The sequence below is a fragment of the Dermochelys coriacea genome, chromosome 5 (assembly GCF_009764565.3).
Source record: "Dermochelys coriacea isolate rDerCor1 chromosome 5, rDerCor1.pri.v4, whole genome shotgun sequence".
In the NCBI taxonomy this organism is placed as follows: Eukaryota; Metazoa; Chordata; order Testudines; family Dermochelyidae; genus Dermochelys; species Dermochelys coriacea.
Window position 1 is genome coordinate 110,847,266 of NC_050072.1, and position 24,240 is coordinate 110,871,505.

General features: G+C 45.9%; 3 protein-coding genes across 3 annotated transcripts in view; 2 read left to right on the forward strand and 1 right to left on the reverse strand.

Moving 5' to 3' along the window:
* Positions 1 to 15,675, reverse strand: part of TTC39B (tetratricopeptide repeat domain 39B) — a 171,019-nt gene extending 155,344 nt beyond the window's left edge. Inside the window, exon 1 of the mRNA XM_043514788.1 lies at positions 15,655 to 15,675. The gene's annotated coding sequence lies outside the window, so the exon portion shown is untranslated. The remainder of the gene's footprint in view (positions 1 to 15,654) is intronic.
* Positions 15,676 to 15,876: 201 nt separating this feature from the next.
* The window catches only part of SNAPC3 (small nuclear RNA activating complex polypeptide 3), a 33,925-nt gene continuing 25,561 nt past the window's right edge, over positions 15,877 to 24,240 (forward strand). The window contains exon 1 of the mRNA XM_038402538.2: positions 15,877 to 16,164. Coding sequence (XP_038258466.1) covers positions 15,938 to 16,164 — 227 coding nt within the window. The 5' untranslated portion in view covers positions 15,877 to 15,937. The remainder of the gene's footprint in view (positions 16,165 to 24,240) is intronic.
* Positions 20,114 to 20,621, forward strand: LOC119855797 (40S ribosomal protein S27-like). Its single transcript, XM_038402539.2, is given in 2 exon segments — positions 20,114 to 20,353; positions 20,355 to 20,621. Coding segments are annotated over 2 exon segments (249 nt in total). The 5' UTR covers positions 20,114 to 20,162; the 3' UTR covers positions 20,413 to 20,621.

A 24,240-nucleotide genomic window follows, 5' to 3' on the forward strand; every position in this document is an offset into this window, starting at 1 on the left:
TCCGCACTCACCAGCAGTGGCGGGAAGCGGAGCAACCCAACCCCAGCCCGCTCTACTCCACCAGCTCCTAGCCGCGTTGCTCTACTTCCCGCCACCAGTGAGTGCGGGGAAGTTGGGGAAAGGACACCCCCTACACTCACCGGTGGCGGGAACCGGAGCCCCAGCCCACTCTGCTTCCCTTGCCACCGCCCCAGCCGAGTCGTTGATGAGGGTGGGGGGGTGAGTTGGGGAAAGGACCACCCCCCCGCAGTAGGAAGCTGTGGTCGGAGCGAGGGAAGCAAAGCGGGCTGCTCCGGCCCCCCGCTAATCCCCCAGGCCACTCTGGGCCTGGGGAGCCCCCCAAAGTGCCCCCCCGTTCCTGCCTCCCGGCCCCGTGGGCCTTGAATGCAGCCCAGACCCTGGCGGGGCGGGGGGAGGGGGAGAGCAGGGACAGCCCTGAGCTCATCTTTCTAGGTGACCATGCCTCCACATGCCAGATGATCCCCAGTATGGAGCAATGGCAAGGTGCTGAACCTCATCTGTGTTTTGGGGGAGGAAGCTGTCCAGTCCTAGCTGCACTCCAGCCATAGGAATTACGATACCTTCGGGTAGATATCAAGGGCCATGATGGAAAGGGGTCATGACCAGGATGCACTGCAGTGCAGGGTTAAAGTGAAGAAGCTGCGGAATGCCTACCACAAAGCCCATGAGGCAAACCGCCGCTCCGGTGCTGCCCCCGCCACCTGCCATTTCTACAAAGAACTGGACGCGATACTTGGAGGCAACTCCACTCCGAAGACCACCATGGACACTTCAGAGACCGTAGCAGCATAGAGTTCAACAAGACAGGAGGAGGAAAGTGGGAGTGAGGGTGCTGAGGAGGAGGGGGGCCCAGAACCAGAGGACGGCCTGGCATCCCTAGATGCATGCAGCCAGGAGCTGTTTTAAAGCCAGGAGGAAAGTAGCCAGTCGCAGCGGACAGTGCTTGGTGAAGAACGAACAGCATAGAAGGTGCCTGGTAAGTGGCTTTTATTTTGGGAATGTAGTTGTTTGGTGCAGGCTCTTGGGGTGAGGAGAGTTAGGGCTGCGTGCATGCCTAGATGCGGAATAAGGTGTTGATGTGCTCTCTCACATCGCAGTAATCTGCCTCAGTGATCTCTTCAAAGGTCTCATGCAGAAGCTGGGCAATCCACTTGCGCAGGTTCCTTTGCAGAGCTATTGTGCTCCTTGTCCGAGTAAGGCTAACATGTCCGCGCCGTGACGGGTGGGGGGACAATTGCTGCACACAGGCAAGCAGCATAAGGGCCCGGGCGGAAGCTGCCTTGTAGTAGAAGACCTTCTGTTGCTTCCCAGGTCACACTCAGCAGCGAGATATCTTCCAGGACGAACTCATATTGTGGAAAATGTGAGGATAGTGTTCGGTATAGGGGCTCCCTGCAACTGTTGGCTCTCCCCAAGGGACAGAACCAACCCCAGAGGACACTATGGCCCTGAAACACTCGGTCCGCCTTGCCCCTGTGCTTATTCACCATTTTGGGGCTCCTGTGGGTTATGTGCACTCATTTTGGGACCATCACTTTCTGCTATTGTGTACACTGTACTTGTCTTTAAGTGCGGTCGAATAATTGCTCTGTCTAGTGTGAACAATGCTGCCTCTGTTAAGTGTTGCATTTTGGCTTTACAGATGAAACCTTGAGATCCCAGCCGTTCTTGTTATCAATGGCTGAGAGACTACAAAGAATCAGGAAGCGTACGTGAAGAACCAAAGAGGACAGTCCCTTACTGAAAATCAAAAAGTACAGGAGTGGCAGGAGACTGAAAGGAGGCTCCGCCAGCAGAATGCGGATTGCCGGCATCAAAGCACGGAGTGGCTCATAAGCATTATGGAGCGCCAAGCGGACTCGATATAGGCACTTATAGCACTGCAGATGGAGCAGATCTGCTCCCACCCCCACCCCCCGAAGCCCTTGTCCCAAAACTCATTCCCTTGTGTCACCTCCAACCCACTTCCCCCAACATCCGGTTTCTTACTGTCACCAGCTGCCTCCAACACCTGTAGCTTCACCACCCAGCCCTGCAAACTATGACCCTTACCCACTGCACTCAGCTCCCATCACCATGCATTTTAGCCAACCTGAAGTGCAACACTCATTACGCAGCACTCCAGACAGGAAGGCTGAATATGATTACAGGACATACACAAATCTGTGATTGTCCATTTGTGCAAAGCCAGCCACAATGTCACGCACGTTGCCCAGAGTCACGGTTCTTCTGAGCAGGATGCAATTAATGGCCCTGCAAACTTCCATCAACACGATTCCAACGGTTGACTTTCCCACTCCACACTGGTTAGCAACCAATCGATAGCTGTCTGGAGTTGCTAGCTTCCAAATTGCAATAGCCACCTGCTTCTCCACTGGCAGGGCAGCTCTCAATCTCATGTCCTTGCGCCTCAGGGTTGGGGCGAGCTCAGCACACAGTCCCATGAAATGGCTTTCCTCATCTGAAAGTTCTGCAGCCACTGCTCATCAGCCCAGACTTGCATGATGATGTGATCCCAGCACTCAGTGCTTGTTTCCTGAGCCCAAAAGCAGCATTCCACTGTGGTGAACATATCTGTGAATGCCACAAGCAATCTCATGTCATATGCGTTATACGAGTAGACATCATCGTCAGACTCCTCACTGTCAGTTTGTAGCTTAAGGAGTAACTCGACTGCAATTCATGACATGCTGATGAGACCCATCAGCATGTTCCTCACAAGTTCAGGATCCATTCCCGCAGACCAAAAGGGAAGACAGAGCGCACAGTACAAAAAATGTTGAAAGATGGCGCCAAATGTGGACGGAAGCACAGGGGTTGCTGGGATGCAAAGTAATGCATCACGGGGCGTTGGGACAGGACCCAGAATGCCCCGCACTCTCCCCCCCCCCCCGTCTCCTTCACACAAGCCACAGCACCAGAATGGGAAGAGGTGCTCTGTGGGATAGCTGCCCATAATGCACCGCTCCCAATGCCACTGCAACTGCCGCAAATGTGGACACGCCACTGCTCTTGCAGCTGACAGTGTGAACACATGGCAGCGCTTTCCCTGCTGCAGTCTCTGAGGGCTGGTTTAACTCAAAGCGCTCTACATCTGCAAGTGTAGCCATGCCCTAAGAGAGATAGAAACTACTTATATGGCAGCTGTAAGAGGACAGCAGAGGCTGAAAAGTGGGAGGTCTTAGCAGCAGTGGGTTGTGGCCAGAGAGTAGATTTAGTTATTCTGTTGTGCTGTGGTTCCTGCAGCTGGAACTCCTACTGAGCCCTGGTCTATACCACAAACTTATGTCAGTATAACTGCATTGCTCAAGGGTGTGGATTTTTCACACCTGAGTGACGTCATATACTGACCCAAGCTTGTCTTAGACAGCGCTATATCGATGGGAGGGTTTCTCCTGGGAACACAGCTATCACCTCGCAGGGAGGTGGAGTATCTATACCAACGGACCCAGCTCTACACTGCTGTATCATAGGTAGCATCTTCACTAAGTGCTACAGCTGCGCAGCTGCATCGCTACAGCTGCGCAGCTGCATCGCTACAGCTGCGCAGCTGCATCGCTGCAGTGCTGTATGTGTAGACAAGCCCTAAATCCCAGCAGAGATTAAAGCTGCCCCACTACCACCCAGGAAAAAAATTGAGACACAGAGATGGAAACAGAATGAGGAGTACTTGTGGCACCTTAGAGGCTACAAGAACTCCTCGTTCTTTTTGCTGATACAGACTAACATGGCTACCACTCTGAGAAGAAACAACTGCTACTTCCCAAAGAGGTGACACCTCTGTGGATAGCCCACCTAAAAGAGAGACATCATTTCCCATAGACCAAAGCTGTGTTGTCAGATGATGGGAAGTTAAGGAAACAGGGAGACAGTTGGCAATGCAGCAGCTGCTCAATTGTTTCCTCCCCTTCCCTTTTTTGATTTTGGGCACTGACTCAGAGGAGGCATTGTTATATAAGGAGCCTTTCGTGACGCAGAACCAGTCAGGCAGCTAACTGCTGTACACAGGGCATGTTGCCATTGGGAACAGCAGGACAGATTCCAAAACGGAAGCAACCAGAGAGCTAGGAAGATCCAGACAGCCTGGGAGTCACAGATGATATTATAATGATTCAGCCAAGGAGTCCAGGATTCTCAGGGCAGAATCAGAGCAGTTCCCTGAGGGCACAAACCCATCTAACATCAAGGGAACAAATCCATCTGCAGTCCCCCAGAGCCTTACTCTGATTTCTCCAGCACTAAGGATGGGTTTTTAGCAGAACAGCCAGTGACATGAAGACATCTACAAGGAATTCAACCCAGCTGAAATCAGTTTAAAAGAACAAATCTTCATCAGAATTGTATGGTTCTACTATCGTTTCCATTATTTGATTTATTAAGACTCTGTTAGATTTAGCGGGCACGTTAGTGAGGTGTGAAATCCCAACTGTACCCCTCTAAGGAAATATAATGACATTTAATACTTCTTAAGTGTTGGGAATTTTTCTCAAGCTTATAAAAGTTAGTCATATATCCTATGAAAGTTAGGATACAAAGGGCACTGTCTACTTATGTGCATCATTTGTGATGACTGTCTCAGCTAAGGACCTGATCAATTCTTAATTCTCTGTGTGTGTTTTTTATGAGTATGACCCTTTATTAATATTTAGTGTGAAATACTGTCCACAATAGTGTGTTGTCCAGGGACTCAATAACCTTTTCATTTTAAATAGGGGAAATGAGTAAGCTATGTCTGTTGTCCTGCCCACTACAGGTATTAGCAAACAAAGGGTACATGCAAAATGGCTTGGCTAGTGCAAGGGCAACCCTGGGAGGGTTTTGCACCTCTCTTCACAAGTTTTGATTAATTTGGCCCAAAGTTGGAATTTGTTGAAACACAAATTAAGAAAATGTTGAAAATCAACCATCTGAAAAACTTCAGACAATAAATGAATTTAATATGTTAGTGATCAAAAGGGTATATGTAGCTGGGTTCAGGGGAGAAATTCTGTACTGGCACGACCAGCACCAGAGTGACCATGCTATGCTTTTATTATTTACTACTACTCTGTTGAATAATAGTGTGTGACAGAGACCTACCACAAAATCATAGGATCTACACGATTGTCTCCCATGAGCAGATGAGCCACCATCAGGGTCCAGCCATCCCAGAGGCAGAACAAGGGGTCTGAACTCCAAAAATAAGCAATTCAATCAGCCAATTGTATACACAATTATTATACTATACTACTCCCCTATGATGAGCTCTTTCTATAACAACATCCTACCCTGTTGTCTGAAATGTCCCCCCCCCCATTTTCTTGTCCACTGTCTAGGGTAACTGTGATGTTACATCCCATATTCTTCATAGAAATATGGTTATGATATGCATGTGGCATATCTAGGATATATTTTATGCAAAATGGCTCATGTAAGGTACTATTGGAAAGGTTATGATTAACTGACTGTAATTTGTATGCATTTTGTATGCATGTATCATTTCTGTATCTAAAGTTAAGAATATTGACTATGTGGCATCCACCAGCTTCTTTCGACAGGTCACCGCAGAGTGAGGGCAAACATGATCAGCAACACAGCTGGCGCAAGTACAACAATAATCATGGTTATCTTTTTAGTTTTGTTTTTCCATTTAAATATTCAAGTCTGCATAAATTAGGTGTTGCAATCAGGACTCTGGCAAGTTACAAGTGCAGGCCTTAGTGCTATAAGGTTTGCACACACATACTTCAACATATACTTAAGACTGACTAGGACTATCCCACATCTGAACGAACAAAACAGAAATAAATCAACAATTGGGGCCCTCACTCTTGATTTGACACTTGATTTGGAGCTGATCTGGATTATGCATATTCTCATCTTCTTCTTTCCTTTACTTGTCTTTTTAAGTTTTCCTGTTCTTGCTGAAGTTCCGTCTACTGTTTCCATAGCCAGGAGAAGCAAACATAGCAGTGAAACAGGAAGCTATGGAGAAAATTTAACCACTGTCTCCCAAGTATTTGTGATATGAAACTATTTTCTGTACTTCAAGGATAGGTAGCCGCAATCTGTGTGTATGTGGGGCTCAGTACTGGAGAGACAAGGCCAGACCCTCAGCTGGTGTAATCAATATAGCTGCTTTGAAGACTTACATCAACTGACGACCTGGCCCATATACTATATCGACTTGTGTGAGCCACCTCCATTTAATTAAAACAGTGTTTTTTCCGGTGGAAGGAAAGAAGAAGCTAATTTAAACACACAATTGCCTATTTTGCATGCCTATGTGACCATCTGTACATGCAAATATAAGATGTGCATGAATAATTTATGCAATCACTTTTGAAAATTGTTCCCATCCTGCTTAGATTTAAGACACTAAACATAATTAGGGCCTTCACATTAAGTCCCATGGATATCTTGTTCTAGGCCTGTTCCCTATTCCAATATCTTTAGGGAAGGATGACATCTTCACAGAGTACCATTCCCTCTTCTAATCCTCAGGGAGATGCACAGGGCTTTTCTCTTGAGATCCCCCTCTCCCCCGCCTTCCCTGTCTGTTGCTTACCTTCGGTCTTCTATTACCTTTCTGAGTCTCTTACTATAGTTCTTCTCTTATGTTTCTTCTTTTAACAAGCTGCACAATCTTTTATATCTTCTCATTTTTAGCATTTTCTAGCAATGTTAAATCTGATAAAGGATTTTTGCAACCCAGCTGCCAAAACAGGCCTTTGGGACAGCTGGTCAGGAGATCAGTCCACTCAGAGTAGCCTCAGAATTGGGCAGCGTGGACAGTTCAGTGCTCCACACCCAGCTGCACCAAGTGCTCATCAGTCACATGACCCTTAGTGTTTTAAGCCACTTTTGCCACAGATTAGAGCCCTGCCTCTGTGACTGCTTGTTATTTATGTAATTGTTCAAAGGGACTTTGCAGTTGTGCAATGAATAGATGTCTGGTTCTAAATTATGATACAGAAGATAAGTGGAAAGCAAGAAGCTATAATTAAATTGAAATGTGCATGCATGTGTGAAAGCACCCACCCTTCCTAGGAGCCTTCACCAACTCACTCTCAGCCAGGAAGCCACTGCCAGTCCTTCCCCAGACCTTGGTTCTGTGATGCTACCCCATAAGAACGGCCATATTGGGTCCAACTAGCTCAGTATCCAGTCTTCCAACAGTGGCCAATGCCAGGTGCCTCAGAGGGAATGAACAGAACAAGCAATCATCAAGTGACCCAGCCCGTCCCCCATCACATTACTGTCATGATCTAGATAAATGACATACAGATGAGACTAAGTCCAACTTCGCTCACTGGGTGAGATCAGTCTGTGAAAGGATTTAAGTCAATCTCTAACTAATAGAAATTAGAAAGAGACTCCTGTAGGGGACTATCCCACATCTTTCTACTGTTGGGTTTTTTGCTTCTCCCTCTAAAGTGCCTGATGTTGGCCATTGCTGGAGATAGGATACTAGACTGGATAGACAATGGGTCTGAACCAGTATGGCAATTCCTGTTATTTCCTCATTTTTACATATGGGAAACAGACTCAAGGAGATAAAGGACCTTATTCAAAGCCCATTGAAGGTCAGGGGAGTCCTTCCGCTTACTCAAAGGGTTTTGGATCAGGTCTTATGTGTCTTGCTCACAATAACATGGAAAGATGACAATGAATGTGTTCATTCCCCTTACATCTATAGTTCAAATAATCTCAGTCCATTTCCTTGGCACTGTTAGTTTGTATTGGGTCTTGTGATTATATAAACAGAGCAATTGTGTATCTAATAAGAAAAATGCAAATCAGAGGCAGTAACAAGACACTCATGTGGCTTCTTGAGCTGTTGCTAGCCAACTCCTCACTTTAACTTTAGAGTGAAAATGGTCTTATTCACAGTTCAAAGAAACTATGAGTTACAACATAAATAAAAGGAGTATTTCAGAAAATAATATATTTTGTCCACAGCCAATTAATTAAGCTTGTGATCATGTGGAATGTAACCATACCAGGATATGCTTTTAAATAACTTTTACACATTTGGTAAATGTAAAATATCATGATACAAAAAGAAGAGATTACACAAAAATATGGAAAGCAGTTGGAGAAGACTGGCAAAATCATAACAAAGAAAAATTAGGAAAGCTAAGGGACAAGGGAACAGTGAAAATTATTATACCAACATTCTTGTACACTTAATGATTTGGACTTCTTCCACCTGAGAATCACGAAACACATTACAATAATTAACTAATCCTCAAAACACTCTTCTAGAGTGGGAAAATATCATTATACATAATTTATGGATGAGTAAACTGAGGCACAGAGGAATTAAGTGACTTTTTCACAGTCACAGAGTAACTAAATCAGTGGTAGAGATGGGAATAAAACACATAGCTCCTGAATGGCTAAGCTGCATACTTTAACCATAAGACTGTTTCCTACTGTTAAAAAATAATCTTGTATACTCTGAAATATTCCTCCTTGCAAATCCCTAACCAAAAATATATATTTTAAAACTGCTAGCAATATTGGAATGAACAATATGACATATTTATCAAACCACTAAGGGAAACTGGATTGCACACATCCATATTCTCACCTGTGACAGATAATATAGGTAACATTCTTCATCTGTGCTATAATTCAAGGTCAAAATAAGTAACCCAATACAGGACATTAAAAACTGTCTTCATTTTATTTAATGGTTTCTGAATATGCTGTGTGAGAACAGAACAGAAAGTGCTATGCTTTGGAAGCATTATCTTTTGGGGAGATGCAAGATAAACGTCCAGACCACTTGTGGCAATCAAAAATCATATACAACTTTTCACAAGGATCAGTGTTAACCCTGGTATCCTGCCTAAATTATATTTTGGTTACATATTTCCAACCTATTTTCTCCTACAGTTTAAAATGGATGTTGTATTGTAACTGCCTGAGCCAAAGAGGCAACAATATAGTTTGTGCAGTGGGAGATCATGAAAAAACAGAACCACATGTATGTAAGTTGTCACCACTAATACCTCTGTGTACAAATAGTTCTGACAAATAACAAAGGCTTTGTGAAAAAGACTAAGGAAAAATATATAAATAGAATCCAAACAAATGCAAAATACACTGTTTTTATCACCACACTGCTGGGCCTTAGGGTTGAATATGACAAGTTCATACAGTTAAACTTCGGAAAGCCATTTAACTTCTCAGTGCCTCAGCTTCCTCCTTCCTTCCTTGCACTGACTTTTAATGAAACTGACATTATCTGATTAAAATATGACTATAGATCATTGTTGCAACCACTATTATATATTTGCAGAAAATATTGTACAAAGGTTGTCGAGTAAGATGTCTATGAAAAAGTAATGATTTGCCGGTTATGATTATGCTATCTGTATGCATTTATCATTTTTGTATTTAAAGTATTGGCTCTATACCTGGATTTCAAATGTTTGCTCCTTGGGTAACGCCCACGAAGTAATCAGCCAGATATGCCCAGTAAGATATCTGCAAAGATGTCATAATTTGCCAGATATGATAATCTTGTGTATGTTTGTATCACCTTTGTATTATGAGTTATAAATATGTATGTATGTCTGTATTTCAAAGTTGTGCTATGCTTCTGGGTGACACGCCCAGACAGTTTGGCATCAGCACTGCCTAGCCTACTTGATGGCCCATTAAGGACCATCATCTATATAATTGAGAGAAGGCAGATACACCTTATGACTCAGCAAGGCATGCTGGGAAATGCCTATGGAGAGAGCTCTAAGGCTTCCAAGCCACGTGCTGGGCAGTTTATGTTTGAAACAAAGGAAGCACAGGCCGCATGGCCAGAGACTATAAAAGGCAGCTGCATCTTCTCCATCTAGTCTTCAATCCTCCTTCTTACTTCTGGAGGAAACTTGCTACAAACTGAAGCTCTGAACAATGGACTGAATGACCCATCTAAGCTGTGGATGTACTCCAGAGACTTGACTTAAGACAGCAGTTTATTCCATCACTGCTACAAGCCTGAGCCAAGAACTTTGCCTTTACTGTATGTAATTGATTCCTTTAACCAATTTTAACTCTCATCTTTTTCTTTCTTTCTTTCTTTCTTTCTTTCTTTCTTTCTTTCTTTCTTTCTTTCTTTCTTTCTTTCTTTCTTTCTTTCTTTCTTTTTCTATAAATAAACCTTAAGATTTTAGTTATTAAGAATAGGCTGTAGCATGTATTTGGGTAAGATCTGAAACATTCGTTAATCTGGGAGGTAATGTGTCCAATCCTTTGGGATTGGTAGAACCTTTTCTTTTATACGATGAAAGAAGATTTACAAAAACTTTCATCATATTTGATGTGGGTACCTGGATGGAGGCCTGAGGCTGGATCACTTTAAGGGAACTGTGTTGTTTGGACTTCTGAGTAACCAGTAAGGTAATAAACAAGCTGTTTTATGCTGGCTTGGTGAATCTAAGTATTGGAATATCACCAGCTTTTGTGGGTTTGGTTGTCCCATTCTTTGCAGTTCACCCTAATTGAGTGACCATAGCCTGTCGCCACTAGGACCCTGGTCACAGAAACTTATGAGAATATCAGAAGAGACTGCAACAAAAGACACACTCAGGGTATATGACAGACTTTCCAGAGTGCTGGTAGAATGGGCTTGTGTGTTGCACATATGTGAAAACAGAGAAGGTACAAACATTTGAGACAGGTGTTTGGGCTAATAAATCTGCTATAAATACCACCATTTGGGCTTTCAACAAAAAAAGAAAGTGTGAGACCTGCTGCCATCAGCTTGCATGTACATTACTGTGTTGAGTCATCATTCATATCCCTGCTTTGCCCCCCCTCCCCAAAAAAGTTGTTTACACTACAGATCAGGACGGAGCCAGTGAGCGAAGATAGAGTTGGCTGTTAACTTGCATACGAATAATAACACTTTGCACTCCGAGTACTTTCTACCCTAGAATCTTAACATGCTTTGTTACAAACATTAACTAATATAGTTTCACAACACCCCTGTGAGCTATGCAAGTATTACACCATCCCTTCACCAGCTGTAGCATGTCAGTGCGCTGGGGCTGTGTCTGTTACTATGATTAATGTTAAAGCAGTACCATGAAATGTTATGAAACGTAATAAATATGTACCTCAGAGGATTAAATGCCAGAGAGGAAGAGGAGTTATTTAAGTTAAGCACCAAAGTTGACACAAGAACAAATGGATATAAACTGTCCATCAACAAGTTTAGGCTTGAAATTACACAAAGGTTTCTAACCATGAGAGGAGTGAAGTTCTGGAACAGCCGTCCCATGGGACCAGTGGAGACAAAAAAAAAACTAACTGGCTTCAAGAATGAACCTGATAAGTTTATGGAGGTGATTATATGATGAGATTGCTCACAATGGCATATAGCTGATCTGTGACTGCTAGCAGCAAATATCTCCAATGGCCAGAGATGGGACTTTAGATGGGGAGGGCTCTGAGATACTACAGAGTGTTTGGCTGGTGGGACTTGCCCGTGCTCACGTCTAACTGGTTGCCATATTTGGGGTCAGGAGGAAATTTTTCCCCTGGTCAGACTGGCAGAGACTTCTGGGGTTTTTCGCCTTCCTCTGAAGCATGGAGCATGGGTCACTTGCAGGTTTAAACTAGTGAAATGGTAGATTCTTTAAATCATGATTTGAGGACTTCAGTAACTCAGCCAGAGGATAGGGGTCTATTGCAGGAGTTAGTGGGTGAGGTTCTATGGCCTGCAATGTGCAGGAGGTCAGACTAGATGATCCCTTCTGGCCTTAAAGTCTATGAGTCTATATTTTTGAGGTCTTGTGCATCAACTGCTGAAGGATGGTCTTGTGGTTAAAGCACTAGCCTGGAACTGAGGAGTTCAATTCGTATCTCTGCCATAAACATCCTGAGTGTTCCTTAATCTCTCAGCTTCCCCTCTGGAGAATGGGGATAATACCAGTGGTGCTAAATTAGATATTTCTTGGGAGGGAGGGGCATTCCGGTTTCCTCCCCTGGCTGGGATCCCATTCTGGTACCTGGTCCACCTCCAGGGACTCCAGGTCTCCCTCATCTGGAAAGCATTCCCTCATTCTTACTCACAAAGTGCATAAGCTAGTGCCACCAGCAGTAGAGTTCTCAGATCACAACATCACTTGGTCCAGCTGCCTTGGGTCAAATCTGGGCGGTGTTGAAACCCTGGGTGAGCCAGGTTGCAATGCTACTCACTGAAATTTGGTCTGGTTACACCTCCATCAGTACATTCCCACTGACTCCCACCACATCTGGTTTTTATTCTTTGCTGTTGATACTGGTATTTTGCAACTCAGCTACTTCACTGGTTGAGACACAAAGAAACTCCAGAATAAAAACAAGGTGGGGATGGAGACAGCTCCTAACACGATGTATGACCTTGCGGTCTCTTTCTTGGTGGGTTAAAATAAAAACTCAATAAAAACACCAAGAGAGAATCATAGAATCATAGAATATCAGGGTTGGAAGGGACCCCAGAAGGTCATCTAGTCCAACCCCCTGCTCAAAGCAGGACCAAGTCCCAGTTAAATCATCCCAGCTAGGGCTTTGTCAAGCCTGACCTTAAAAACCTCTAAGGAAGGAGATTCTACCACCTCCCTAGGTAACGCATTCCAGTGTTTCACCACCCTCTTAGTGAAAAAGTTTTTCCTAATATCCAATCTAAACCTCCCCCATTGCAACTTGAGACCATTACTCCTCGTTCTGTCATCTGCTACCATTGAGAACAGTCTAGAGCCATCCTCTTTGAAACCCCCTTTCAGGTAGTTGAAAGCAGCTATCAAATCCCCCCTCATTCTTCTCTTCTGCAGACTAAACAATCCCAGCTCCCTCAGCCTCTCCTCATAAGTCATGTGCTCTAGACCCCTAATCATTTTCGTTGCCCTTCGTTGTACTCTTTCCAATTTATCCACATCCTTCCTGTAGTGTGGGGCCCAAAACTGGACACAGTACTCCAGATGAGGCCTCACCAGTGTCGAATAGAGGGGAACGATCACGTCCCTCGATCTGCTCGCTATGCCCCTACTTATACAACCCAAAATGCCATTGGCCTTCTTGGCAACAAGGGCACACTGCTGACTCATATCCAGCTTCTCGTCCACTGTCACCCCTAGGTCCTTTTCCGCAGAACTGCTGCCGAGCCATTCGGTCCCTAGTCTGTAGCGGTGCATTGGATTCTTCCATCCTAAGTGCAGGACCCTGCATTTATCCTTATTGAACCTCATTAGATTTCTTTTGGCCCAATCCTCCAATTTGTCTAGGTCCTTCTGTATCCTATCCCTCCCCTCCAGCGTATCTACCACTCCTCCCAGTTTAGTATCATCCGCAAATTTGCTGAGAGTGCAATCCACACCATCCTCCAGATCATTTATGAAGATATTGAACAAAACGGGCCCCAGGACCGACCCCTGGGGCACTCCACTTGACACCGGCTGCCAACTAGACATGGAGCCATTGATCACTACCCGTTGAGCCCGACAATCTAGCCAGCTTTCTACCCACCTTATAGTGCATTCATCCAGCCCATACTTCCTTAACTTGCTGACAAGAATGCTGTGGGAGACCGTGTCAAAAGCTTTGCTAAAGTCAAGAAACAATACATCCACTGCTTTCCCTTCATCCACAGAACCAGTAATCTCATCATAAAAGGCGATTAGATTAGTCAGGCATGACCTTCCCTTGGTGAATCCATGCTGACTGTTCCTGATCACTTTCCTCTCCTCTAAGTGCTTCAGGATTGAAGAGATCCATTGTCAACTACATCGGACAATGACCTCAATCCCTCCACAAGACCCCATCGCCATCAGTACAGATGAAGCGAAAGACAGTTTAGCCATAATGAAGGAAGGAAAGATGGCCAACAGAGATGGTATCTCCCTGGAATTTCTTCATCAACTAGGCCCCAGGAGAGTCCAATGGTTGGCAAAACTGTACACCAAAACCATGGAATCTGGATGCATCCCGAAAGCCTGGCTGGAGGCAATAGTTATTGTCATACTCAAACCAGGCAAGCCCACTGACAACCCAGGAAGTTATAGGCTGATATCACTCCTGTGCACTAACTACAAACTCCTGGAATGTATCATTCTCTGGAGAGTCAGTCCTCTCGTCGAATCAGTGATCCCCCGAAGAACAAGCTGGATTCCAGACTAAATGCAGTTGTTGCAACCAAGTTTTGGCCCTTGTACACGCATTGAAGCCGGATTCTGGAAGAAATTTAAGACTGGAGCAGTCTTTGTAGACCTATCATCAACCATCAATACAGTCTGGATTAAAGGCCTGATGCGGAAACTTGCAAGACCCTGCTGCAAAACACTTTGCCTGCTATGAAGAGAAGAGTAGAAGCCAGTGAAGGAATTGAGCACTGCTGTATAGCTTATAAAGGTGTTTTTTTTTCTGTCCTTCCTCTTTAGCCTCTTCCCTTTACCAAAGCTGCAGGACAAACCTCATTGTGTGTCTCCCGCATTCCATTCCTTGCCCCTTTCACGTAGTAGTCTCTGAATGGATCAGCGTTCCTGACTCCTTTTGGTCATGTACTCCCCTCTTTCAAGCTGCACTCTAAAATATACTCTTTTCAAAAGGACTCTAGTTCCTAGTCTTTTTCTCACAGAAGTACTTAGAGTGGTTTGGTGAACCATTCTGATGGAAGCTTGGAAGAAACTTCCCCTATAGGCAGATTATTCCACAATTGTCCACTATGGGCTTTCATGCACCTTCCTCTGAAGCATCTGCTATTAGACCACTGATCTCATATGGCAACGCCTAGGTTGCGAGGATGGGGGCGGAAGAGGTCAATAGAGAAAAATAGGCATTAGATTTTTTTTTTAAATCTTTGCTAGTTTAATTGCTCAGTCATTTGCTATTGTATCTCATCATTGTTTTTTGTCTACTAGGGCACCAACCCTAAATAGTAGGGCTGGTCAAAAATGCCAAATATGACATTTTCATTTTGTTCAAAATTTTCATGTAATTTTTCACCATGATAAAACAAAATTATTCATTGTGCCAATAAATACAGAGAGTTTTCAAAGGAAATTAAAGTACTGTGTGAAATTTCCTGCGAAACATTATTTTGACGAACTCTAGTAAACCCACGCAATTGGGAATAAATTTACTACCGTGAGCGGTCCCATTTGTACAACCTGCTCTGTGGGCGGCAATCCTGCAACATGAGCCTCACCGCTGGACCTTCACACTTGTGTGGTGTCCCACTGGAGTCAGTGGGGCGCTGCACGGGCATGAGAGTCCACCCACACAGATCAGGTTGCAGTTGGAGGATTTTCGATTGTAACCTCTTCTAGGCAGGGGCCTTCTCTCTATAACTCTCGGAAAAGCACCTCACTCGCTTTGGCAAAACACACAGAGGAATAATAAGTGTTTGGGGATCACAGGCGTTTTAATAGAGGGAAGTTATTATTAAACCTACAAGTAGTTTTCTTAAAAAAATATTCACATATGCAGCGTTGTCTTGACATCCCACAGCAGGGCACATGAGAGCCCCCTGCTAGCAGCATTTTGGTTATATGGAGAGCCTGCAATGAGTGCTGTGCTCAGGGTTACTGTTTTTATTTATTAGGCAAGCAAAGAACCTTTTAAAGAAGAGACAAATATTAAGGAGTTAAAAAGAAGTTAGTTTCTCACCAGCCTATTTAATAGTCAGGAAGGTTTCGGCCGGAGAGCTGTGCCCAGCTGGCGGGGGCTGCTGTGCGCTCCAGGGCAAGGACACCAGCAGGCTGGGTTTCTAGGACCGGAGCCTTGTGGGCTGTAGCTCACGAAAGCTTAGGCTCTAATAAATTTGTTAGTCTCTAAAGTGCCACAAGTCCTGCTTTTCTTCCTGGCCGAGAGGCAGGAGATTGGGAAACTACAAAGCCCAGAACGCACCGGGCCCGCCGGTCGCCGGGTTCCCGCGCGGGGTGCTGTAAACATGGCTGGAAGCAGCGGCCGTGCTCGCGGCGTGGGGCCGGAGTCCGAGGTGCCCGAACTGTACACTCGCGTGTTTCACGTGGGTTCCTTTGGCGCGCTCTGGAAGCAGAACCTGAACGGGGCAGACCTGGCCGTGCAGGGGGCGGCGGCGGAGGACGGGGCTGCCGCCGTGGCGGAGGATTTGGGCTGCGGGCTGGAGACTGCAGCAGAGCTTAGGGCTGTGTGCAGGTAACTGCAACTGGAGCATGGCGGGGCGGGGCGGGGGGGGAATCCCAATCCTCTCCCAATCCCCCGGGAAGCAAAAGCCTTTGTACTGCATGAAAAGCATGAGCCCCTGGCGAGAGAGGAAGGAGGGGTCTGCGTGCTGCGGTGCTGACCCAGAGTGGTAGGAGGCGTTTGTTCAGCCTCAGCAGGAGCTGCTCATTTCCTTAGGCCTGGTCTGTATTTAAAAGCTTTGCTGGCACAAGCTGTGTCGGGGAGGGGAGGGTGTCGCCTTCGTTTTTATACACGCCTAACTCCTGTCTCACGGAGCTGTGCCCTGCAAAAGCTCTAGTGCAGTTGCAGTTATACTGGCGAAAAAGTTGGCTCGTGGCTCTAACTTGCCCTGCTTGGGGGAACTGGGTTGAGCTAGACTTGGTGGTGCAAGTTGTGTATCCATTAGGGAGGGCTAGCAGGTATAGCTACTCCAGTAAACGCTTTCAAGTGTAGATATGGTCTTAAAGTGCTTTTGTCAGTATAACTTCTGCTAGTTCCCTGAACTAAATATACTGTGCTGGCAGGAGTGAGTTTTTGTTTTTATAACAACAACTGTGCCCACGCTAGGGCTCTATTTGGTATGAACATGTCATTAAAAAGAACACCTCTAACTGATAGTACAGTAGTGGCAAAAGTTTTAAGTATAGACTTGGTCTTAGTCTGCCTTGCATGCAGGGCTGGCTTTAAGCACAAGCAGCACAGCTGACTCTTTGTGGCCACTGCATAGACTTGCAATGTGGGTGTGGGGATCAGTCTTACTTTCCCACCTCTATTGTTAAGACTGGTGAGGAGGCATCTTGTAATAAGCTAGTTTAGCTTTACTCCTTTGGGAGCCTCACGCCTGCCTGCAGACCAGTAAATTTTAAGGCTGGGCCCTGGTATCAGGGGAGAGAGTTGTCTAATGGCCAAAGCAACAGACTTGGAGTGAAAAGTTAATGGATTTTTAAGCCCAGAAAGCACCATTATTACGGTTTTGTAATCTATCCTCCTGCATAAGAAAGGTCACAGAATTTCACCCACTCGTTCTTGCAGGAAGCCCAACAACTTGTGGTGAGCTAGAGTATATTTTTTAGAAGCGCACTTGAGTTCTGTTTCTAGCTCTGTTACTGATTCGATGTGTGGCCTTGGGCAAATTTTGTGCCTCAATTTCTCTACTTGGCAGAGGAAAAGCTGCTGGAGTAGGGTGGCAAAAACATCTCTTGTTGCAGTTTGAAGACGGGAGATAGTAACAATGAATACAGGGGGAAACTATGGAGTGCTTATGTAAGTGTCAGATCCATGCGTCAGGTATAAGTAAGCATTATCTAAGGGCTTGTTTACATTACCCTCTGGATCAAGAGGCAGCAGTCGATCCAGCGGGGGTCGATTTAGCGCGTCTAGTCTAGACGCAATAAATAGATTGCTGAGCGCTCTCCAGTCGACTCGGGTACTCCATCAGGGCGAGAAACGCAGGCAGAGTCGATGGGAGAGCGTCAGCCGTCAACTTATCGCAGTGAAGACACCACAATAAGTACATCGAAGTACGTTGCCTTCAGCTATGTTGTTAACGTAGCTGAAGCTGCATAACTTATATCGATCCTCCCCCAATGTAGACCAGGCCTAAACATTAGAGCTTAGTAAGCTATTGAAGAAGGAAGGCCTGCAAGAATCATTCAGATGCTGCAGGAAGGAGTGTCTCTGATTCAGTAGGTGGCGCTCTTCAATCTTGTCTTCACTGGAAAAACATACCAAAAATTCCTACCATTCTCTCACCACTTGAACTGAACCAGTGTTTGCGCTGCTGGGCGCTCTAATTTAGACAAGGTTCCGGTGCTAAAATAATTTTTCTACGGTTTTGATTGGACTTGGTCTATTGAAATAGAGAAAAGGAGCTTAGACCACTGGAACCTTGCCTATATTAGGGCTCCTGCTGGTTTTAATACTGACTTAGCAGAACCAGAGGGAATTCTTTCATAAGCCTTCCCAGTGTAGATACAGCCTCTGAGGTTATGTCTACACAGCAAAGAAAAACCCATGGCTGGCCTGTGCCAGCCAACTCAGGCTTGTGGGGATCGGGCTGATGGGCTATTTCATTGCTGTGTAGACTTCTGGACTTGGGCTGGAGTCCAAGCTCTGGGACCCTCCCACTCCTAGAGCCTGGAGTCCAGCCTGAGCCTGGAGGTCTTCTCAGCAGTGAAACAGCCCTGCAGCCCAAGCCCCACAAACCTGAGTTGGGTGGCCAGCCATAGGTTTTTCTTTGCCGTATAGACATACCCTGTGTCACAGCATTGTGCTAGGTGGCACTATGCTACTAGAATTGTGATCTTCTAGATAAGACATACAGTGGAAGTCACTTGCAATTAACTTTAACAGAAGTAGGGTGTCCCTAGCCAAATTCCAGTTTGCCATATTTCTGCCTACCTAACATATTCTCTGTAGTTTCAACTGGACACAGTATTCTTCACTTCCTGTCTTAACTAGATAGTGTGTCTTTGTGCTGTCAAATAGCTTTTGTTTTTCATCCCAGGAGTGGCTGAGCTACAGTTGCTGCTGAAAGTGGTTCTTGTTTATATTTTGTTGTGTGTTTTGGGATCTCTCAAAAGGTGCTTGTTATTCAGGGCCTGTATGTATATTCAGTATATATTTCATTGCAAGGAAAATTGATAAATCCTTTCTACTGCTATGACCACTACTAGAGAAACAGATCATGCCGTTACACTAGATTATCTTAACTCCGAGAATGATGGACATGCACATTTTGACCAGAGAGAAATATATACAGAGGCTGAGATCACAATGGCCTGTGCATGCAGGAATTGCAGACAGGAATGCTGGGGGTAATGGCAGGACGGTAATCCTTGTGTTGGTGACAAAGCCAACTTTATTTGTTCCAGACCATACTTCTCCATACACTCCTATGTGGAATTGTTCATGTAACCTCACCCTAATATGATAATGAATTCTAACAATTGGGTCTTGACAAGCAGGTTAGGTGAGGGCTAGAGAGGCATCTTCTCTGCATGTTGGGGAGAGGCTGTCAGGCTCACCAGGAACGGTCAGTAAGGAGACTTGACATCTAGAGAGAACATTTTTATTTTCTTTATCTACCTAAGTATCTCACTGGGCTTTGCAAATTATTCAGTTGAGGTATGTTATTCAAACGCTTTTGTTTTACTAACTATTTTCTCTTTGTTGATAATAAGTCTTCAATTTAACAAGAAAATAGTTAAGAATACTGCTGTTGTACTGCGTAACTTCATGCAGAGTGCTCCAAAATAAGAATCCCCAACCTCTAGAGCAGTGGTTCTCAACCTCTTTATCATTGTGGGCCACATCCAATACTACCTGTATGGCCTTGAGGATGTCACATGGGCCACAGCTCTATGTTGATTGGGCCGCAGGTTGAGAACCACTGCTCTAGGGAGAGGTGCTAAGGGGTGAAGAGTTGTGGAGCCTGACCCCTTCTCCCTCCCTCCCTAGCTCACGGTCTTGGTCAGCTGGGGCATAGCCAGGTATCCTTCCCCATTAAAGTTTACTGCAAACAGCTGCAGCCTGTGCACACGGGAGAAGCCATATGCTTGGTAACAAGTTCCACAGGCTTTTTTAATCCCTTCTGTTTGTTTTTACGTGTGCTTTTTAATTTTTCATCATCCTTCAGTTTCCCCTTGTTTTTTTCTATATCTTCTATGTCTTGAGTCTTCCTCCTGCAGATCTCTCCTCCTTTATTTTCTTTTTCCCCTGCAGTGTTGTCCCATGTGTCATTCCCCTCTGATGTTACACAACAGCACTCACTTCATATTGTCTTGTGCAGTGCAGAGAGCTGTGAACTCTAATGCCATCTAGGAGAAAGGAGTGGGAGAGAATATGGGAAGGTAGAAGCTGTCTGGGGTAGAGAACAAGTCACCAGACAGCCCATTGGTCTTGTAGCAGAAGGAAGGCAAGTGTGCATACCCGGGAATGATCTTTTCGGCCCCGGCTGCCTCCACGCGAACATGCCTCTGGCGAAAGACCTGCTGCATCCCTCCCCCGAGGAGGAGAAGCGGAAACACAAGAAGAAGCATCTGGTCCAGAGTCCGAACTCCTATTTCATGGACGTGAAGTGTCCAGGTTGCTATAAAATCACCACTGTATTCAGCCATGCTCAGACTGTAGTTCTATGTGTTGGCTGCTCAACTGTGCTGTGCCACTGGAGGAAAGGCAAGGCTTACAGAAGGATGCTCCTTCAGACGAAAGCAGCACTAAACTAAAGTGTCTGAGATGGGTGGGACTACCTGCGCAGTTGACTACACAGACAAATACAGATGGTTCAAGAGCATGGGATTCAGCCACAGAGCAACATTAAGTGTCCAGATGTGAACAGAAGGCTTTAAACACGTCTCTGCAATGTGAGGGGAGAACATGACTTTCAAACTGTCCTAGTAGCCTCACACATTTGACTGTCAATAAATTTTTGATAAAATACAAAATACAAAAAAAAATGGTCTGGCACTGCTGCAAATTGCCTCCCAAATCTCTAATGTTGTTGTTCTCTTCTCCAAACTAAACAGCCCTAGTTTTCTGAATCTCACCTGATACAGGCCTTCCCAACCCCCAAGACTGCCTCTGATTACTTTCAGTTCCTTCCCTTGTATTTTTTCTGTCCCTCTTTTTCTTTGGGATGGGGTAACAACTTGAATGCATTCTTCAGTCTGTATTAGAGAGAAGCAACAGGCCAAATTCATCCCTTTTGTAACCCTTACTTCACAGGATTTCTACTTGAAGCAGATGCATCCTGGATGTAATCATTTTCGGTTTTATCTACAATTACTGTTCTCATAAATGAAACAGTGATTTCAATTAAAAAGTGAATTTATCCCCCATTATAGAATAGAATAGAATACCAGGGTTGGAAGGGACCTCAGGAGGTCATCTAGTCCAACCCACTGCTCAAAGTAGGACCAATCCCCAATTTTTGCCCCAGATCCCTAAATGGCCCCCTCAAGGATTGAACTCACAACCCTGCTAGTGTGTGAGGGAAAGAGAGAGAAATACTCCTCCCTTATCCCCTTTAAATAGCAACAAAAAAGATAATGAAAGCAGCCTGTTTGTAATGGGCTGAAGGAACTTTATAAAAAAGAATTCATAGTTAAAACTTTATAATTTCCATAGTTAAATCCTGTTAAAATACATGACGTGGTCAAATGTCAATTCTCGACAATCTACCTTATGAAATTATCTGACATTAAGAAACAATCAAATAATATTTAACTTGGTGCATGTTCTAGCATCCTATGCCTATACTAAATCTCTTAAAAACCCTCATTTGTCTGCTTTAATAGGTCATCCAGTTTCCATGCACATGTCTGGTTTTGATTTGGATATCAATCACATTTCACTTGCGTACCTACTAATCTTATCAGGTTGTATGTGGAACTGATTTTTATAGACCCTTCAGTTTCTCCTGGATTATAAATTAACTCGTATAAAAAGCTATACTTATCCTACAGGTGTCATGGGCAATTATTGTTTTGCTTAGATAACCGTTGTGGGTTGCTGTTCAGGTACTTCGGTGGCTATGTTCAAACCTCTAAATGTTAAGAAATTAATTTAGAGATTAAATAATTAATGTTGGTCAAGTGCTTTGAAGACGGAAAGAACTAAGCTTCATTATTCTAGTTCACCTGCTGAATTATTCATTGTGTAAGTGTACAGCAGGCTTAGACTCAAAGATCAGTGTGGATTTTAGGTAGGTCAGGGGAGGTGTGATTGCAAGTACCTTATTTCACTGCAGCCCCAATTAACCTTCTTGTTTTATTAGGAGGTGTAGTTGTAAGTATCTCCAGGTATGTGTTATAAAGCTGTATTAAGCTAGTATTAATGTCTTTAAGTGTTAGTACTTAGTGTCATTAGTATTAGTGTCTCAAAGGTGATAAAAGTACTGTCTTTAAGAAAAAAATATGTAATATAAAAGGTAATGTATTCAATTACAAGGAATAAATCAGATAAAATATTAAAATAATAATAAAATATTAAAACATGTTCTAAATAACTTAAAAAATTAACAACCGGAGTTTGCTACGGTGGTTATCCAATGTAAGTAAGGTCACGGTGAAGGAATGGCTTAGTGGGCGTCTGTTTCCAGGGACCAAAGGTTCCACTTTATGCAAGTCTGACTAAGCTCTTTATCCCTGGTATTATTTATACCACTCTAGAGTATCTTTCCAGAGGAGAGCAATTGATTTCCTGTCCCAGACCTAGTCAAATGCCTCCTCTTGGGCGCTTAAACAGCTGTGAGTGCATCCAGCCATTGAATCACTGGGTGCCTTAAGACTCCAGCATCTGAACAGACACTACACCGTCTTGGGGCCCGGACCCTCTGTCTAGCACTCCCCTATGAGAGCTGGATACTGAATCCCCAGACACCGAACAAAGCTTGAACACATGCTCTCCCAAAACGGTGTGGGTGTTCTGGGTCCACTCCACAGGCTGACTCTTCAAGGGCATGTGGTAGGTGTAACACAAAACACAGACACAGACTGCACAGCATTCTAAACCACCATTCCTCTGTACTTACCATTGCACAAATACATAGATCTGTACAAAAATAATATACCCTACATCAGTGGTGAGCTGGAGCCAGTTCGCACCGGTTCATGCGAACTGGTTGTTAAATTTTAAACCAGTTTTAGAACCAGTTGTTAAAAATTGTTACGGCTCCCTGAGCTCCCGTGAGGCTCCCCCGACCCCTCCCTCCTCTCGCAGAGCCTCAGCATGCCGCGCCGCCGGCACCCATGATCTGGACTGCTCCTGGGCAGCTCTGCAGCTCCTGCTGCTTTAAGCAGCATGGTAAGGGGGTGGGGCTGTGAGCTCCAGTGGGCCGCGCAGCATCCATACACGCTGCCCTGAGCAGCATGGTAAGGGGGCTGGGCTGGGGCTGGAAGGAGGGGTTGGATAAGGGGCAGGGAGCGGGGGGGGGGCAGTCAGGGGATGGGGAACGGGGGGGGGTGGTTAGGTGTGGGACTTCCAGCGGGCTCTGTTGGGTAGGGCTGGTGCAACCACTAGGCAGCCGCCTAGGGCACTAAGTGGTTGGGGGCGCCAAAAAGCAGTGCCCCCCAATTTTTTTTTAAACAGCGGAGCACAGGGCTGCCGCTGCTCCCCGCCTCCCAGCTCCAGAGGGGCCACCTGCGGCATGGCCAGTCCCTCCCCCGGGGGAGCAGCCAGCGGTGGAGCGGGGAAGGGGAGGGTCTAGCACTAGCAGCTGTGCCGTCTTCCCCACGCCGCGGGCCAAGCTCCCCGCTGCCCCCAGGGCTCTCAGCGGCTGGCTGCCGCTGCCACCACCACAGAGAGCCCCAGGGGTGGTGGGGAGCCCATCTCGGGCGCGGCGGGGGCCTGCCTGCGCCGCCACTGAGAGCTCCAGGGGCGGCGGGGAGCCCAGCTCGGTCTGCAGTGCGGGGAAGAAGGCTCAGCTGCGCTCCGCTCTTCGGGCGGAGAAGCTGGGTGTCTACTCCGCCTGCAAGGTACATAGCTGGGCCACGGGGAGCCGCACGGGTCCGTGGAGCACCGGGGGGGTGGGCAGGTCCAGTCCCTGGTCTGGGGAATGGTATATGTGGGAGCAACCCGGGCACCCCTCCCCCAGCCAGTGCCACCCCGTCCAACACCCAGTGACCAGCTACCTTCTCCCCTGTGCACCCCCGCCCCAACAACCCACCCTGTCCTGCCACTTTTGCCTCTGGGCAATCTCCACCCGGCAACCCCCCCCCAGCCAGCCACAGTCACCTTCACTCCTGCATCAATCTCGGGGACCCCCCTCCCCCGCCTGCCATCTCCCTCCTGCCCACTCCTCCCTTGTGCAAACCCCCCTCCCTGCCACCTTCACCCCCTTGCAACAACCCTGGGCATGTACACCCCCCCGCCTGCCAGCCCCTTGCAACAACCCCCTCCTGCCCACTTCTCCCTTGTGCCACTCCCTCCCTGCCACTGCACCCCTGCAACGAGCCCCTCTTGCCTCTGTGCAATCTCTTCCCTGCCACTACACCACCTCCACCTTTTGGCACATCCCTTAAATCAGAACTTTTTATAGGGAACGGGTTG